This window comes from Macrobrachium nipponense, chromosome 18 (assembly GCF_015104395.2).
Source record: "Macrobrachium nipponense isolate FS-2020 chromosome 18, ASM1510439v2, whole genome shotgun sequence".
Lineage (NCBI taxonomy): Eukaryota > Metazoa > Arthropoda > Malacostraca > Decapoda > Palaemonidae > Macrobrachium > Macrobrachium nipponense.
In genome coordinates this window covers 70,561,864-70,581,545 of record NC_087211.1, presented here as the reverse complement: position 1 = coordinate 70,581,545, position 19,682 = coordinate 70,561,864, and the positions used below count along the sequence as shown (strand labels likewise).

The window sequence follows — 19,682 nt, the reverse complement described above, 5'->3', positions numbered from 1 at the left end:
CTTTTTGCATGGGCCTAAAAGCAAAAGTGATTCACAGCCGCCGTTGCGCGGCGCGCGCACGATCGGACAAGCAGTTAACTACCGTTCTCCCCTTGTTCGAAGCTTACGACCCGTCCCCCAGCTGCCGCTAGTTACCTTCCTATTGTTTAAAGGACCTCAGGTTTGTATAGTTAGGAAAAATGCAATTTCGACAAATTGTCATATTATACAAGTTCTCAACATACTGTACATAATGTATTTAGAATATGGTATAAGCTATAGATTGCCATAAATCATCCCAAACCCAAAATCTCAAAAGAATACTTTCATTGGGTACTTATTCACATAAAGTTTTATGCTAGTCACTCATGCTGTTTTTATAAATTAAAATCAGTGGCAACATTTCACACTACTAAGAAAACAAACTCCACAGTGAAAGTCTTGTGCAAAGAAGCAATCTCCAAGATAAGATAAATAAAGCACTAATGCATGCTGGACGGTACTTTGTACTTTACCACTGGGAACCTGCTTTTATACCCATACCATACAACTGACAAGAAAACTTGAAGAAAAGCAGAGTTCCCATGTATAGCAATTCACAAAACCTGTCAATCACTGTTTTTTCTGCTATAAAAGAAAGAGGAGTATCTGGAAATTACATCAAAGCACTTGGACTGACGTCATCTCACAGTGCAGTACAACTTTCCTAACTTATCCATAGGATTAACTATTGTGAGAATCATATTTAAACATCAAGTACAGTGGAGCTTGCTTCACACCAATGTGTCTACCTAAGCAGACTACCTGGCAATCTGGTAGGACACTTGGTCCAAGGGACTTGAAGTTTAGTTATCAAAATTTCCTGTCTAGTATGAAAGTCAGACAGGAAATTTTTGATAACTAAACTTCAAGTCCCTTGGACCAAGTGTCCTACCAGATTGCCAGGTATGTCTGCTTAGGTAGACACTTTGGTGTGAAGCAAGCTCCACTGTACTTGATGTTTAAATATGATTCTCACAATAGTTAATCCTATGGATAAGTTGGGAAAGTTGTACCATACTGTGAGATGATGTCAGTCCAAGTGCTTTGATGTAATTTTCCAGTTACTCCTCTTTTACTTATAGCAAGAAAACAGTGATTTGACAGGTTTTGCCTATTGCTATACGTGGTACTCTGCTTTTCTTCAAGTTTTCTTGTCAGTTGTGTGGTATGGGTATAAAAGCCAGGTTCGTAGTGGGTAAAGTACAAAGTACCTTCCAACATGCATTAGTGCTTATTTACCTTATATTTGAGATTGCTGTTGCACCATACTTTCAACTGTGGAGTTTCTTAGTAGTGTGAAATGTTGCCACTGATTTTAATTTAGACAAACAGCATGAGTGACTAGCATAAAACTTATGGAATAAGTGCCGATGAAAGTATTCTTTTGAGATTGTGGTTTTATGATTTATGGTAATCTATGGCTTATACCATATTCTAAATACATTATGTACAGTATGTGAGAGCTTTTATGAAATATTCTGAATTTCAATGGTTTGTACTTATAATTTATCTTGTGCTTGTGTACAAACAGGATGATTTTGATCATATCTGGTTACTGACGATATAATGTTTTCATTTGTTTGTTCTTTGTCATTTCAGAGCCTTTTTCCCAGCCAAGCAGTGGAAAGAGTCAAGCTTTCCAGGAATTTTGTAAAGGCTTTGCAGCAAATAGATGAAAACCTGGCGCTGGAAAAAGGTATTTCCGCCAAAATGCCGGCAGCGATGCTAAAGATTACTCAGTATTTGACACGTATGAGAAAGATCAAATTAAAAGGAAAACAGTAAGTAGCTACTGTATGGTACTGTAGCATTAATTATTTCATATTGATACTATGTATATTATGAATACAGTATTTTTGTACATGAACTTCCCTGCCAGATATATACTTAGCTTTAGTCTCCGACGTTCCGACAGAATTTCAAATCTCGCGGCACACGCGACAGGTAGGTCAGGTGGTCTACCTTACCCGCCGCTGGGTGGCGGGCGTATGAACCAATCTATCTCTCCAGCCAGATTTTTTTCTGTCGCTGAAGCGATAACAACTGTTGTCGTTTCTCCGATATATTCTTCATTTCTCGCTTGCCTGGAGATTGATTTGGCTCTATGTTGGCTTGGCATACGCTGATTGTGGACCGTTATTGACTTTGCGCTGGATTTTCCTGTAGAATGTCTGATTTTGATTCTGTTTCCAAAACTCCGGTTTTTGTTTTAGAGTATGTGTGACGATGGATGTAAGGTGAGGTTTACCGAAAGCTGTGGTGGACCCTCACACTTTCTGTGTTAAATGTAGGGGGAATTAATGTTCGTTTAGTAACCCGTGTCAAGAATGTGAGGTTTTGAACGAAGATGAATATAAGGCTCTTTCTTCTTATATTAGGAAACTTGAAAGGGATAGGGTACGTAAAGCTTCTTCAAGGAGCTCGAGCAGGTCGAGAATGAGTGAGAATGAAACTAACATTAATGTAGTTTTAGAACCTTCCTCCCAGGTCTCAGCTCCTGCTCCCCGCACCGAAGCCGTAGATTCGTCTTCGGAGGCGGCGGCCTCAAAAGCTTCCTTGTGTTCTAAGGAAGACAAGAATCTTCGTACTGAGCAAAGTAAGAGTGTCAGTGATGATAAGTGCAGTGTACCCAGTGATGTGGAGGGTGCGTCTGACCGGCTCCTTAGTGCCTCCAGGCCTAGACCTCTTCCAGACTCCCAGTTCCAGTGGAGGAGGAAAGTCGAAAGCCGCAGGAGGGCTAGGGAGAGCCCCCACCGGTCAGGCGTCCCCTCGGCAGATCCTGAAGTTCGCTCCCAGGCTGCCTTGGATCGTAAGAAGAAGAATATTCTTCGCCAGTGTTTTTCGTCATCCTCTTCTCCTTCGCCGAAGCGTGGGGGAGATCTAAGGAGGCGTCACGCCCGTTGAAGAGGGCTGCGGGAGGCTCCTTCAGTACGTTAGCGTCCAGCCCAGAAGACTTTTCTGATGTAGCTTCCTTGCAAGCAAAGAAGCCTAGGAGATCCGGTGATCGACCCTCCCATTCTCCCGCGCCTCGCGCTGAGCTTGCTTCGGAAGAAGATCCTGGGGACTCCTTCTCGAGTACTAGCGGGCCTACAAGCTCAGATCACAGCCTTGGCGGACTCCTTGGCATCGAGATCGCGTAGAAGGAAGGATTTGTCTCTCCCGATCAAGAGATCGAGGCACGTTTCGTCGGAAGAGCGCTCCTTGTAATCGGCGTTCTCCTTCTTTTGAGGATTCTCTACTCATCGTAACATTTCACGAGAGGAACACCACTCCCGCTCGGAGGTGTCGAGACGCCAATTCGACGGATAGGCGCTCTTGGACTATGAAGATATTTCCTCAAATCGGATTCCTGCCTCGGGTAGACGCTCAGACCCCTCTGTTTCTCCTTCTTCTAGAGGTTAGTGCAAGAAGAGGGAGTCGCTCAGGTCATAGAAGACTTGGTTCGTCGTCTCCCGTCTCTTCTTTCTTCTCCTCGTCTTCTCAGAGAACCTAGGGAATGCCCTTCTGAAAGTAGGCGCACTTCTCCTTCCGACTACTGTAGTCGGGCGTCGGATAAACGTGACTGGTAGGCGCTCATCGCCACGGAGTTCGCCTCCCTGTAAGACATCAAGAGTCTAGTAGGAGCCCTGTCCTGGTAAGCGTCATTCGTTTAGTAGCTGTTCTCCTGGAGAAAGACACCTTGATCCTCGTTTGCTTCGTTCTCCTAGTAGGCGCTCTTCGTTCTCGAGACTCCTACTACTGATCGGTCTCCTCTTGCTAGAAGTCAAGAACGCCTCAAGCGCCCTGATTCTGTTTAGGCGCTCGGAGCCTTACAGACGTTCTCCCCTTGGTAAGGACCAAGATCTCGCAGAACGCCCTGTTTCGTTTAAGCGCTCAGAGCGTAGCAGCCGCTCTCCGCTTCGTAGGCATCAAGAGCCTCTCAAGCGCCCTGCTCCTGAAAGGCGCCCTATTTTTAGCAACGTTTCGCCGCTTGGTAGGCGCCAGGATTCCACTAAGCGCCCTGTGACAGATAGGCGCTCGGCGCGCCTAGTAGCCGCTCTCCTCACGATCGGCGACAGGATCTTAGCAGGCGCTCTCCCTCTCGTAGTTTCCCTAGGGATAGACGTGGTCTTTCTAGAGAATGCGAGTTTAGACAGAATTTTCGGATAAGCGTCCTTCTTTTACAAACTCGTCGTTCTCCTGTACGCCTTTCTTACTTTGGAATCTTCTCCTCATTCAAGACGTTTGTCTCCTCATCGCACTGTACCAGCTAGGAAATCATCTAAGGATTCTCATAAGGATCCTCATCCCCGTTCTCCTCCTCAAGAAGACCAGGAAGCCTCTGAGGAAGAAACTAATACATCGGCAACAGTTTCTTCGTACAAGAAGCTCACAGAACTTCTCCTTCAGGAGTTCGGAGAGTCTTTTGAGCCCTACTGCTCCTCCTTCTCCACACTCGTTGTTCTCCACAGCGAAAGCAACGAAAGGATCTTCGTGTGTGAGAATGAAACCGACTCTTTCTATGAAGAAAGCGCTCAAGAGTTTCGGTTCATGGATGCGTACTAAAGAGGAAGCGGGGAAAACAATGTTTGCCTTCCTCCGTCGAAGCTTTCAGGACGGACAGGATTTTGGTATGAGACAGGAGAACCCTTGGGACTGGGCCTTCCACCGTCTTCAGCTGACGCAGATTTTGCGCACTAGTAGACGCCACTAGAAGATCAGCTTTGAATTCGGCCAGAACTACGTGGGCAATGAATGAAATGGATCACATTCTAAAAAGGCATTTTAGAGTCTTGGAAGTTTTTCAACTTTCTCGATTGGTCCCTCGGAGTCCTAGCCAAGAAAACTCAAGGACCGGACGAGTTTCTCCGGAGGATTTGAATTGTGTCTTATCCTGTATGGATAAATCGGTGAGAGATGGGCCAGCGAAATAGCTTCACTGCTGGAGCAGGAGGGGTCTTGAAGAAAAGAATTCAGTATTTTTGCTCATTTTGACAAAGTCGGTCTCACATGCTCAGAGATCGTCTTTGCCTTTTTTGCTCCCCTCTCTCACACAGCTGTTTCCTAAAACACCTGGTTCAAGACATTTCGAAGGCTCTCTCTGCCAAAGCTACGCAGGACCTTCTTGCACAGTCTGCAGGAAGCCGCGCCTACCTTCCAGACTAAGACAAAGAAAGCTAAGCAGACCTCTCAGGAACCCTTTCGAGGGGCATCTACCTCTAGATCCTCTTCGTTCAGAGGTCGGAAACCAAATAGAGAGGAGGACTTTTACGAAGTCAATCAAACCTCCCAAGTAAGACTCAAGTCCTTCAGACAACTGTAGGCGCCAGGCTTTTACAGTTTGCAGAAGTCTGGGCCCAGAAAGACGCAGATGCCTGGACCCTGTCAATTTTGAGGAAGGGCTAATCTAATCCCGTTCTCTTCGAGGGCCTCCCTTGACGAAATACCCCGAGGAGTTGACGGCCAGGATACAGGGGGACCCCATCATGAATCAAGCCCTCCGACTAGCGTAGATCAGATGCTGGAAAAGGAGGCGATCGAACTAGTGGCAGATCATCTTTCGGCAGGCTTTTTACAACCGCCTGTTCCTAGTTCCGAAATCCTCAGGGGGATGGAGACCGGTGGTGTTGGATGTAAGCGCCCTGAACTTCTTCGTCGAAAAGAAGAAGTTCTTCCACGATGGAGACCACTGCCTCGTGTTAGCAGCACTCCCGTCCAGGGGACTGGATGGGTGTCCTTGGACTTACAGGACGCTTACTTCCACGTACCAATCCATCCTTCCTCGAGGAAGTTTCTAAGATTCATGATGGGGGGGAAGAATCTTCCAATTCAGGGCCCTGTGTTTTGGCCTCTCCATGGCCCCCCAAGTCTTTACGGCCATCATGAGGAATGTTTGGCACAATGCTTCACCTGGAAGGGGTGAGATTTCGCTCTATCTCGACGATTGGCTTATAAGGGCCAATTCCAGAGATCGTTGTCTGAAGGACTTGAAGAAAACCCTGGATTTGACTATTCTTAGGATTCTGGTCAATCTGCAGAAGTCAAGTCTGATTCCCGCTCAAGAGTGCGTTTATCTGGGGATCCAGATGAACTCTCTGAGTTTTCGGGCTTTTCCGTCACAGGAGAGGATAGCCCGGGACTCCGAAAAAAAGTAACAACCAAATCTTAGTGGGAAAGAAGTATGCACAGGTGAGGGAGTGGATGAGTCTGCTGGGGACGCTCTCCTCACTGGAGCAATTTGTTTCCTAGGAAGGTTGCACCTGAGACCGCTCCAATTCTTTCTTCATCGGCATTGGAGTCGTCCTTCTCAGGATTTGCAAGTTCTCCCTGTCAATTACTCTTCAAATCAAGAAGGAGTTAGCATGGTGGGCGGATCCCGACAAGTTCTCGCAGGGACTGCCTCTTCAATCCAGAAACCCAGCCTGGTGTTGTTCTCCGATGCGTCGGAAACAGGTTGGGGGGCGACTCTGGGAACCAAAGGAGGTGTCAGGGAACCTGGATGGGGGACCAGTTTTCTCTGGCCACATCAACAGGAAAGAACTATAGCCGTGTGGCTTGCTCTGAAGGAGTTCGAGTCAGATGTGACAGGAGCAGTTGTGCAAATAAACTCGGACAACACCACGGCTCTGGCATACATCAGGAAACAGGGGTGGGGGACGCATTCCTTCTCTCTGTACGAAACAGCAAGAGATCTTCTTCTGTGGACAGAAGAAAGGGGGATAAAACTTCTCACCGATTCGTACAGGGAGAAAGGAATGTAAGGGCAGATCTCCTCAGCAGGAAGATAGGTCCTTCCCACAGAGTGGACTCTGCACCAAGAGTTTGCCAGAGCCTTTGGAAGTTGTGGGGGCAGGCCTCTCTTAGACCTGTTTGCAACTTCAAAGAACAAAAGACTGGATCTGTATTGCTCGCCCATCTCGGATCCAGGAGCAATAGGGATAGACGCTCTCCTACTCGATTGGAAAGGACTCGATGTATACGCGTTTCCCCCCTTCAAGATTCTGGGGTTGACTTTAAAAAAGTTCGCAGAGTCAGATTCCGCGAGGATGACTTTGATAGCTCCCTTTTGGCCAGCACAAGATTGGTTCACAGAGGTGCTGGAATGGCTAGTGGATTTTCCAAGATCGCTTCCTCTAAGGAGCGATCTACTCAGACAGCCCCACTTCGACAGGTACCACAAAAACCTCCCCGCTCTCAGTCTGACTGGCTTCAGACTGTTCCAGAACTGGTCAGAGCGAAAACGGCTTTTCGTCAGCAGCTGCTAAGGCAATCGCTAGAGCGAGGAGGTCTTCCACATTACGAGTGTACCAATCGAAGTGGGATGTCTTCAGAAGATGGTGCAAGAGGAATAACGTTTCCTCTTCCAGTACCTCTGTGAATCAAATTGCAGACTTCTTTTATTCTTAAGACAAGAATGTGGCTTAGTCGTTTCGACGATTAAAGGCTATCGTAGTATGTTGGCGAATGTCTTCAGGCACAGGGGCCTCAACTTATCGGAAGATAAGGACTACAGGACCTTATTAGTCGTCGTTTAATACAACGAAAATGCAGTATCCTAAGACACCTAGCTGGAATTTGGATGTAGTCCTTCAATTCCTTGGGTCCCTCTAGGTTTGAACCCCTAATTCAGCTCATTCAGAGACCTTACCAGGAGGACTCTGTTTTTGATGGCTCTAGCTTCCGCCAGAAGAGTGAGTGAGCTTCAGGCGATTGATGGTAATGTGGGTTAAGGAGGACTCTCTCATTTGCTCTTTCCTTCCTGGTTTTTCTTGCAAAGGAATGAGAACCCATCAAGTCCATGGCCCAAGAACTTCGAGATTCGTGGGTTATCTTCTTTGGTAGGAGAAGAAACCCGAGAGAACTCTTTGCCCAGTGAGAATGGTGAAATACTACCTTAGAAGAAAAGAGCAACTGAAAGCCAACCGAGAGGTCCTGTGGTGTTCAGTAAAAGAGCCTACTCGTCCATTGTAAGAAGAACGCATTGTCCTTCTGCTTGAGAAGCCTCATCAAAGAAGCACACGGATCCTGCAGAGAAGAACAATTAGGCCTTCTTAAAGTAAAGCACACGAAGTAAAGCCATAGCAACTTCTCTTGCTTTCAACAAAGAACATGTCCGTGCGAAATCTGATGGAGACAACATTCTGGAGATGTCAGTCAGGTGCTTCGCTAACAGAACCACTACTTACGTGATGTGAGAATCACTTACGAAAAATGCTTGCCTTGGGCCCGTACGTATCTGCGGATTCAGTGCTGGGGGCAGGGAGCTGGAACTCATCCCTGTTTAGTAGTATAAATTTTTCCCCCTTGTATTTGTTGTTGTTGGTTGCCTTAAAGAGGATGCATGAAGGAATATCTTTAGGTCGTAATACTAATCATTAGTAGTTTGGTTAGGTGGTCTGATGAGTGTGGCTCCTTGCAGTAGTAGTGGTTAGGACCTGTTAAGATAGGGACGAACTCCCTTTAACAGGATCCGACTTGGATTCTACCACCACAAAGGCGGGATCACATTATCCCAAGTGGGTAGATCGAGAGGTCTTTCAGCATCAGGTCAACGTCCGAGCTGTAGCTCTCCAGGCAACGCAGACTCAGAGATAATATCAATGAAGTCTTCTGCCTGAACAGGTAAGAACCAAGGTTAATTTATATCCTACAACATCAGTTGTTTCTTATCTCTCCTTATTACTTTAGCTGTCTCTTACCCTCACCAAGGGTGCAATCAGCTAAGTATATATCTGGACAGGGAAGTTTCATGCTACAACAAAAATGATATTGTTAAACTACAATAAAGTTTTGTACATACTTACCTGGCAGATATATACGTCTAATGGCCCACCCAGCCTCCCCTCAGGAGACAGGTGAAAGAAAAAAAAAAAAAATCTGGCTGGAGAGATAGATTGGTTCATACGCCCGCCACCCAGCGGCGGGTAAGGTAGACCACCTGACCTACCTGTCGCGTGTGCCGCGAGATTTGAAATTCTGTCGGAACGTCGGAGACTAAAGCTAAGTATATATCTGCCAGGTAAGTATGTACAAAACTTTATTGTAGTTTAACAATATCATATTATTATGGTGTTTGGTAGTAGCATATAACTCCCACTACTGCATATTCATATACAAGTCTTCCAGTCAGTGAAGATAAGCAGTGTTGAGTTTAGTTGGTTTGTGGATGAATGAATGCTCAGTGATATCAGTGTATAACATCCCCCAATCATCTTACCGCACACTTCATTTAGGGTACTGCTTAGAATGTGGCTCCTGTGACACTATAGATGCTGCTAAACATTCTTTGTGGTAGCCCTTCGTCCAAGCTGTTACTTTCTACTCATTATTTTCCATCCATTTTTTAATTGCATTCACCAGGTTGTCCAGCCTCTTCTTACTCCTTTTTTTATCTCTCACAAAAGAACCAATCATTTGAGTTAGCTGAATTAAAGTAGAAATGCGACTAGATGTACTTATTATTTGAGCTATTTCACAACTATGATATTAATGAGTTGTAGCATGCTGACAATTAGAATTGGTCATAACCTTGTCTTTTTTACTTGTCATGCTAAAGTTGTATTAGAGATTGAGCTAAAAATCTTAATTTTAACTAACTGTTATGTGTTATGAGAAATATATGTTAAATAACTATATTCTTACAGCAAAAAATTGATCCCTATACAACGTAACATAGATGTACGACTGAGGAGACGAGAAGAAAAGGCTTTAATCGCTGCTCGATTAGACAATGCAATTGAGAAACAACTTTTGCAGAGATTGAAAGAAGGAACTGTAAGTATCTGAGAAATTTGAGGACTGTATGTCTTCCAAAGCATCCATATTTATGTTCCTCACCAAATAGCATGATCCATTTGCATTGCTGGAATACACTGTTTCACAGAGAAGTCTGCCAGTCTTTACAGAGCTCTTACGTATATACCTACATACTTTGATATTCCTATTTTCTCCAAACTATACCATTTTTAATAAAATGAAGTGGCCAGTTCTATGACTTGAGAATTCTGGCTTATTGCTCTGATTAAGTCGACGTATCTTGGTCATTTATAGGCTATGGAAAAAATTTCCCTCTTTAACTTTAGAATCACATCACTATGCCAAGATTGGCTTTGTTAATATATGGTTGTAGAATATTTATATAAGACCCTATTTGCTGTTTGTACAATTTGGTCAGTCATAAACAGTTGTATAAAACACTTGTAATTTTTGTAATTATTATAAAGTATTTAAATGAACCAGATGATTCATAGTGATTTTTGATAAATACTCCCATGACACAGTTGCTTAATATGTAAAACTAATATGACAAGTTTTAAACACCAGTGATTTAAAAAATTTTGGTAGTCTTCAACATTTTTAATATTATCTAGGTAATATTTTTAAGATGCAGTTTAGTTTTATAAAAACACACTGATTAGTAAAGTGAAATTCATAATATGTCAGATTCTTAGATTAAGACATACTTTACATTTTTTATAATTAAAAACATATGCCAAGGTATTAAATTTAAGATATGCTTTACATTTTAAAATTGTTTTTTATAATTAAAAGATATGCCAAGGTATTACGTATTAAATTTAAGATTTACCATACCTTTTTTGTTAAATATAATTCAAAGAGTAGTACATGTATATGTGCAACTACTATTGTTATAGTTGTTCTATTTCAGTAGGCAGTCCTTGGGTTACGGCTGGGGGTTCCATTCCCGAAAATTTCCTCAACCTGAATTATCTTAATTATAATGGGAATAAATAGGAACAGCACTGTAAAGCAGGTTAACAGCACCATGAGGCAATGCTTAAGTCTGGAATGACTTAACCTGAACCCTGATGCAACCCAGGGGACTGCCTGTACTTGTGAAAATGAAACTGCAGGTCAGGTCATTCTTTAAAAGCAACAAATTATCTATACTAGTGTGCTTTTAACTGATTTATAATTACCTATGAAAGGTTCATTAATTAATGGCAACATGAATAGAACTATGATTCTGCAACATAAAGGCTCTGGGTATGTTCAGTGAAGAGATAAATATCTCCATACAGTACCATATTAAAAGGAGACATCTTAGGAAGGATGAAATAGACTTTACTTGCTTACTAACTAGAGGGAAGGTTACACCTGTAAGATCTTGGTATCCTATTGGTTTAGACATCATTTTAGCTTACTCTGATGTGTAGAAGGACCCTCATGGATGAGAGTGACAGTTTCATGAAATCAGGACACTGTTAACTTCTTTTGCCTTTAAAAAGAGATGTTGGGATTTCTGCAGTCCTTAAATACAAAGTCAGTACGTGAAGGAGTAAAAAAAACACTGTCGTCAAACTGCTTGCATGAAAGTTGTTACACCCCAGGCAATGGTAAGTGTTCTTAAGACCAATAGTTGCAGCAGGTCATGCTATTCCTCTGGTGGGAGATGTGCATTCCTTCACCTCTTTTTTTTAGCTCAGCCCTGTTCATTTCAACTACTGATGAGATGTAGACTTCCAGGGATACAAGCTACTATATCCCTTTTGATTGGTTACTTTTGCTTTTCACCCTTTTTTTTTTATTATTATTATTAAGCTGCTACTTTACTCAAGTACAAATTATTACTTCATACCCAGGGTGTTCATGGTTAAGAAAGAAACCCATTATTTTGAGCACTTAGATCTTGACCATTGTTTGGCCTCAAGTGTTCTTCAAAACCATTGGACCTCACAGTAGTTGGACATGATTCTTTTCATCCTCTCACACGAATATCTGTTTTGGTTAATTATGATTAATGGGTTTTGCATGAAAAATGTCAAGATTTTAGAATAAGAACAAAATGTTTCAATATAAACCGGTCATAGCACTTACCTTCCTCCCAGTCCCCTTGTTCTAGCTGTGTTGGAAATTTCACTCAAATGTAATCATAGATGTGCATTTGCTTAGTCACTGAGGAAGTGGTTTTTGTACATGAACTTCCCTGCCAGATATATACTTAGCTATAGTCTCCGACGTTCCGACAGAATTTCAAATCTCGCGGCACACGCGACAGGTAGGTCAGGTGGTCTACCTTACCCGCCGCTGGGTGGCGGGCGTATGAACCAATCTATCTCTCCAGCCAGATTTTTTTCTGTCGCTGAAGCGATAACAACTGTTGTCGGTTCATTCCGATATATTCTTCATTTCTCGCTTGCCTGGAGATTGATTTGGACATTTTGGTGACGTATTTCGCTCTATGTTGGCTTGGCATACGCTGATTTGTGGACCGTTATTGACTTTGCGCCTGGATTTTCCTGTAGAATGTCTGTTATTTTGATTCTGTTTCCAAAACTCCGGTTTTTGTTTAGAGTATGTTTGACCGATGGATGTAAGGTGAGGTTACCGAAAGCTGCGGTTGACCCTCACACTTTCTGTGTTAAATGTAGGGGGAATGAATGTTCGTTTAGTAACCCGTGTCAAGAGTGTGAGGTTTTGAACGAAGATGAATATAAGGCTCTTTCTTCTTATATTAGGAAACTTGAAAGGGATAGGGTACGTAAAGCTTCTTCAAGGAGTTCGAGCAGGTCGAGAATGAGTGAGAATGAAACTAACATTAATGTAGTTTTAGAACCTTCCTCCCAGGTCTCAGCTCCTGCTCCCCGCACCGAAGCCGTAGATTCGTCTTCGGAGGTGGCGGCCTCAAAAGCTTCCTTGTGTTCTAAGGAAGACAAGAATCTTCGTACTGATCAAGGTAAGAGTGTCAGTGATGATAAGTGCAGTGTACCCAGTGATGTGGAGGGTGCGTCTGACCGGCTCCTTATGCTCCAGGCCTAGACCTCTTCCAGACTCCCAGTTCCAGTGGAGGAGGAAAGTCGAAAGCCGCAGGAGGGCTAGGGAGAGCCCCCACCGGTCAGGCGTCCCTCGGCAGATCCTGAAGTTCGCTCCCAGGCTGCCTTGGATCGTAAGAAGAAGAATATTCTTAGGCCAGTGTTTTTCGTCATCCTCTTCTCCTTCGCCGAAGCGTGGTTGGAGCTCTAAGGAGGCGTCACGCCCGTTGAAGAGGGCTGCGGAGGCTCCCTTCAGTACGTTAGCGTCCAGCCCAGAAGACTTTTCTGATGTAGCTTCCTTGCAAGCAAAGAAGCCTAGGAGATCCGGTGATCGCCCTCCTTCTCCCGCGCCTCGCGCTGAGCTTGCTTCGGAAGAAGATCCTGGGGACTCTCCTTCTCGAGTGCTAGCGGGCCTACAAGCTCAGATCACAGCCTTGGCGGACTCCTTGGCATCGAGATCGCGTAGAAGGAAGGATTTGTCTCTCCCGATCAAGAGATCGAGGCGCGTTTCGTCGGAAGAGCGCTCTCCTTGTAATCGGCGTTCTCCTTCTTTTGTTTTGAGGATTCTTCTACACATCGTAACATTTCACGAGAGGAACACCACTCCCGCCCGGAGGTGTCGAGACGCCATCGACGGATAGGCGTTCCTTGGACTATGAAGATATTTCCCCAAAAATCGGATTCCTGCCTCGGGTAGACGCTCAGCCCCTTCTGTTCTCCTCTTCTAGAGTTCGTGCAAGAAGAGAGAGTCGCTCAGGTCATAGAAGACTTAGTTCGTCCGTCTCTCGTATCAATCAATTCTTCGCCTCGTCTTCTCAGAGAACCTAGGGAATGCCCTTCTGAAAGTAGGCGCACTTCTTACCTTGCCGACTACTGTAGTCGGGCGTCGGATAACGTGGACTGGTAGGCGCTCATCGCATGGAGTTCGCTCCTCCCCTGTAAGACATCAAGAGTCTTAGTAGGAGCCTGCTCTGGTAAGCGTCATTCTTTTAGTAGCTGTTCTCCTGGAGAAAGACACCTTGATCCTCGTTTGCTTCGTTCTCCTAGTAGGCGCTCTTCGTTCTCGAGACTCCCTACTCCTGATCGGTCTCCTCTTGCTAGAAGTCAAGAACGCCTCAAGCGCCCTGATTCTGTAAAGTTTAAGGCGCTCGGAGCCGTAGCAAGCGCTCTCCGCTCGTAGGCATCAAGAGCCTCTCAAGCGCCCTGCTCTCCTGAAAGGCGCCCTATTTTAGCAACGTTTCGCCGCTTGGTAGGCGCCAGGATTCCACTAAGCGCCCTGTGACAGATAGGCGCTCGGCGCCTAGTAGCCGCTCTCCTCACGATCGGCGCCAGGATCTTAGCAGGCGCTCTCCCTCTCGTAGTTTCCCTAGGGATAGACGTGGTCTTTCTAGAGAAAGGAGTCCTTCCTCGTTTGCTGTTAAGAGTGTCGGATTTAGGAAGGAATGCGAGTTTAGACAAGAATTTTCGGATAAGCGTCCTTCTTTACAACTCGTCGTTCTCCTGTACGCCTCTCTACTTTGGAATCTTCTCCTCATTCAAGACGTTTGTCTCCCTTCTCGCACTGTACCCCAGCTAGGAAATCATCTAAGGATTCTCATAAGGATCCTCATCCACCCCGTTCTCCTCCTCAAGAAGACCAGGAAGCCTCTGAGGAAGAAACTAATACATCGGCAACAGTTTCTTCGTACAAGAAGCTCACAGAGCTTCTCCTTCAGGAGTTCGGAGAGTCTTTGAGCCCTACTGCTCCTCCTTCTCCACATCGTTGTTCTCCACAGCGAAAGCAACGAAAGGATCTTCGTGTGTGAGAATGAAACCGACTCTTTCTATGAAGAAAGCGCTCGAGAGTTTCGGTTCATGGATGCGTACTAAAGAAGAAGCGGGGAAAACAATGTTGCCTTCCCTCCGTCGAAGCTTTCAGGACGGACAGGATTTTGGTATGAGACAGGAGAACCCTTGGGACTGGGCCTTCCGTCTTCAGCTGACGCAGATTTTTCGGCACTAGTAGACGCCACTAGAAGATCAGCTTTGAATTCGGCCAAAACTACGGGCAAGCGGGCTGAATGAAATAGATCACATTCTAAAAGGCATTTTTAGAGTCTTGGAAGTTTTCAACTTTCTCGATTGGTCCCTCGGAGTCCTAGCCAAGAAAAACTCAAGGACCAGGACACGTTTTCTCCGGAGGATTTGAATTGTGTCTTATCCTGTATGGATAAATCGGTGGATGGGGATGGTGGGGCCAGCGAAATAGCTTCACTGTTTGGAGCAGGGGTCTTGAAGAAAAGATCAGTATTTTGCTCATTTTAACAAAGTCGGTCTCACATGCTCAGAGATCGTCTTTGCTTTTTGCCCCTCTCTCTACACAGCTGTTTCCTAAAACACCTGGTTCAAGACATTTCGAAGGCTCTCTCTGCCAAAGCTACGCAGGACCTTCTAGCGCAGTCTGCAAGGAAGCCGCGCCCTACCTTCCAGACTAAGACAAAGAAAGCTAAGCCGACCTCTCAGGAACCCTTTCGAGGGGCATCTACCTCTAGATCCTCTTCGTTCAGAGGTCGGAAACCAAATAGAAGAGGGAGGACTTTACGAAGTCAATCAAAACCTCCCAAGTAAGACTCAAGTCCTTCAGACAACTGTAGGCGCCAGGCTTTTACAGTTTGCAGAAGTCTGGGCCCAGAAAGACGCAGATGCCTGGACCCTGTCAATTTGAGGAAGGGCTAATCTAATCCCGTCTCTTCGAGGCCTCCCTTGACGAATACCCGAGGGAGTTGACGGCCAGATTGACAGGGACCCCATCATGAATCAAGCCCTCCGACTAGCGGTAGATCAGATGCTGGAAAAAGGAGGCGATCGAACTAGTGGCAGATCATCTTTCGGCAGGCTTTTATTTTAACAACCGCCTGTTCCTAGTTCCGAAATCCTCAGGGGATGGAGACCGGTGTTGGATGTAAGCGCCCTGAACTTCTTCGTCGAAAGAAGAAGTTCACGATGGAGACCACTGCCTCGGTGTTAGCAGCACTCCGTCCAGGGGACTGGATGGTGTCCTTGGACTTACAGGACGCTTACTTCCACGTACCAATCCATCCTTCCTCGAGGAAGTTTCTAAGATTCATGATGGGGGGAAGAATCTTCCAATTCAGGGCCCTGTGTTTTGGCCTCTCCATGGCCCCCCAAGTCTTTAACGGCCATCATGAGGAATGTGGCACAATAGCTTCACCTAGAAGGGTTGGGGTGAGGATTTCGCTCTATCTCGACGATTGGATATAAGGGCCAATTCCAGAGATCGTTGTCTGAAGGACTTGAAGAAAACCCTGGATTTGACTTATTCCTTAGGACTTCTGGTCAATCTGCAGAAAGTCAAGTCTGATTCCCCGCTCAAAGAGTGCGTTTATTACTGGGATCCAGATGAACTCTCTGAGTTTTCGGGCTTTTCCGTCTCAGGAGAGGATGAGCCCGGGGACTCGAAAAAGTAACAACCTTCTTAGGGAAAGAAGTATGCACAGAGGGAGTGGATGAGTCTGCTGGGGACGCTCTCCTCACTGGAGCAATTTGTTTCCCATAGGAATGTTGCACCTGAGACCGCTCCAATTCTTTCTTCATCGAATTGGAGTCGTCCTTCTCAGGATTTGAAGTTCTCCCTGTCAATTACTCTTCAAATCAAGAAGGAGTTAGCATGGTGGGCGGATCCCGACAAGTTCTCGCAGGGACTGCCGCTTCAATCCAGAACCCCAGCCTGGTGTTGTTCTCCGATGCGTCGGAAACAGGTTGGGGGGCGACTCTGGGAACCAAGGAGGTGTCAGGAACCTGGATGGGGGACCAGTCTTCCTGGCACATCAACAGGAAAGAACTAATAGCCGTGTGGCTTGCTCTGAAGGAGTTCGAGTTCAGATGTGACAGGAGCAGTTGTGCAAATAAACTCGGACAACACCACGGCTCTGGCATAACATCAGGAAACAGGGGGGGACGCATTCCTTCTCTCTGTACGAAACAGCAAGAGATCTTCTTCTGTGGACAGAAGAAAGGGGGGTAAAAACTTCTCACCAGATTCGTACAGGGCAGAAAGAAAGGAATGTAAGGGCAGATCTCCTCAGCAGGAAAGATCAGGTCCTTCCCACAGAGTGGACTCTGCACCAAGATGTTTGCCAGAGCCTTTGGAAGTTGTGGGGCAGGCCTCTCTTAGACCTGTTTGCAACTTCAAAGAACAAAAGACTGGATCTGTAATTGCTCGCCCATCTCGGATCCAGGAGCAATAGGGATAGACGCTCTCCTACTCGATTGGAAAGGACTCGATGTATACGCGTTTCCCCCCTTCAAGATTCTGGGGTTGACTTTAAAAAAGTTCGCAGAGTCAGATTCCGCGAGGATGACTTTGATAGCTCCCTTTTGGCCAGCACAAGATTGGTTCACAGAGGTGCTGGAATGGCTAGTGGATTTTCCAAGATCGCTTCCTCTAAGGAGCGATCTACTCAGACAGCCCCACTTCGACAGGTACCACAAAAACCTCCCCGCTCTCAGTTCTGACTGGCTTCAGACTGTCAGAAACTGGTCGAGCGAAAGGCTTTTCGTCAGCAGCTGCTAAGGCAATCGTAGAGCGAGGAGGTCTTCACCTTAGAGTGTACCAATCGAAGTGGGATGTCTTCAGAAGATGGTGCAAGAGGAATAACGTTTCCTCTTCCAGTACCTCTGTGAATCAAATTGCAGACTTCTTTTTATTCTTAAGACAAGAATGTGGGCTTAGGTCGTTTCGACGATTAAAGGCTATCGTAGTATGTTGGCGAATGTCTTCAGGCACAGGGGCCTCAACTTATCGGAAGATAAGGACCTACAGGACCTTATTAGGTCTTTTAATACAACGAAAATGCAGTATCCTAAGACACCTAGCTGGAATTTGGATGTAGTCCTTCAATTCCATTGGGTCCTCTAGGTTTGAACCCCCTAATTCAGCCTCATTCAGAGACCTTACCAGGAAGACTCTGTTTTTGATGGCTCTAGCTTCCGCCAGAAGAGTGAGTGAGCTTCAGGCGATTGATGGTAATGTGGGTTTTAAGGAGGACTCTCTCATTGCTCTTCCTTCCTGGTTTTCTTGCAAAGAATGAGAACCCATCAAGTCCATGGCCCAAGAACTTCGAGATTCGTGGGTTATCTTCTTTGGTAGGAGAAGAACCCGAGAGAACTCTTTGCCCAGTGAGATGGTGTGAAATACTACCTTAGAAGAAAAGAGCAACTGAAAGCCAACCGAGAGGTCCGTGTGTTCAGTAAAAGAGCCTATCGTCCATTGTCGAAGAAGCATTGTCCTTCTTCTTGAGAAGCCTCATCAAAGAAGCACACGGATCCTGCAGAGAAGAACAATCTTAGGCTTCTTAAAGTGAAAGCACACGAAGTAAGAGCCATAGCAACTTCTCTTGCTTCAACAAGTAATATGTCCGTGCGAAATCTGATGAGACAACATTCTGGAGATGTCAGTCAGTGTTCGCGAACACTACTTACGTGATGTGAGAATCACTTACGAAAAAATGCTTCGCCTTGGGCCCGTACGTATCTGCGGATTCAGTGCTGGGGCAGGGAGCTGGAACTCATCCTGTTTAGTATTATAAATTTTTCCCCCTTGTATTTGTTGTTGTCGGTTGCCTTAAAGAGGATGCATGAAGCATCTCTTAGGTCGTAATACTAATCTTTAGTAGTTTGGTTAGGTGGTCTGATGAGTGTGGCTCCTTGCAGTAGTAGTGGTTAGGACCTGTTAAGATAGGGACGAACTCCCTTTAACAGGATCCGACTTGGATTCTTTACCACACAAAGGGATCACATATCCAGTGGTAGATCCGAGAGTCTTTCAGCATCAGGTCACGTCCTAGCTGTAGCTCTCCAGGCAACGCAGACTCAGAGACAATATCAATGAAGTCTTCTGCCTGAACAGGTAAGAACCAAGGTTATTTATATCCTACAACATCAGTTGTTTCTTATCTCTCCTTATTACTTTAGCTGTCTCTTACCCTCCACCAAGGGTGCCAATCAGCTAAGTATATATCTGGCAGGGAAGTTCATGTACAAAAATGATATTGTTAAACTACAATAAAGTTTTGTACATACTTACCTGGCAGATATATACGTCTAATGGCCCACCCAGCCTCCCCTCAGGAGACAGGTGAAAGGAAAAAAAAAAAAAATCTGGGGGGGGGGGGAGGGCGGCGGGGCTGGAGAGATAGATTGGTTCATACGCCCGCCACCCAGCGGTGGGTAAGGTAGACCACCTGACCTACCTGTCGAGTGTGCCGCGAGATTTGAAATTCTGTCGGAACGTCGGAGACTATAGCTAAGTATATATCTGCCAGGTAAGTATGTACAAAACTTTATTGTAGTTTAACAATATCATTTTCAGGCTATTGTTATTTTTCTACATACACTACTTAAGAATGTCTTTGGAGTCTTGGGAATTCAACACTGAATTTAAGCTAAATGTAATTTATGGGTTTGTATACTAAAGACTGAATCTTTTTGTGTTGAAGTTATTGCCTCATGATCCTGCTGAATAAGCCTCCAAGCATCAGCTGTAATGCTAATGCATTTGTGCCTCAGGTGCAAAGTCTCACGACCAAGTTCTGGTGTCTTTGTTGTAATTTCTTCTTCGCTAAGCTGTACGTGTACTTGGTTGTATTTTTACAACAGTCGCTGACCTGATTAAACGCCTCAACAAATTCAGATCCAAGCGAAGTCTGTGTTAAATACTTTTTAGTAACTAGGATGCAGTCTTAAAACTTTTATGTTGCAGTTGGTCTTCAGTGTTTATTCGTGATTGAAGTTCCAGTAATTACTGCAACTTATTTCTTGGTTTAAGGTAAAATGTATTTGAAGTGGATGTCCTTATTTTAATAACTGGCAAATCTTGGATTCAACTCCCCTGATAAAATTTTACCAGAC

The 19,682-nt window shown here is 45.1% G+C and overlaps 1 protein-coding gene across 1 annotated transcript in view; it reads left to right on the top strand.

Annotated features, from left to right (window-relative positions):
- Window positions 1-1,745: 1,745 nt before the first annotated feature.
- Window positions 1,746-19,682, top strand: part of LOC135197134 (protein MAK16 homolog) — a gene marked incomplete at its 5' end in the record, with an annotated part of 38,175 nt that continues 20,238 nt past the window's right edge. The window contains 2 exon segments of the mRNA XM_064224104.1: window positions 1,746-1,802; window positions 9,645-9,774. Of these exon segments, the coding sequence (XP_064080174.1) occupies window positions 1,746-1,802; window positions 9,645-9,774 (187 nt within the window).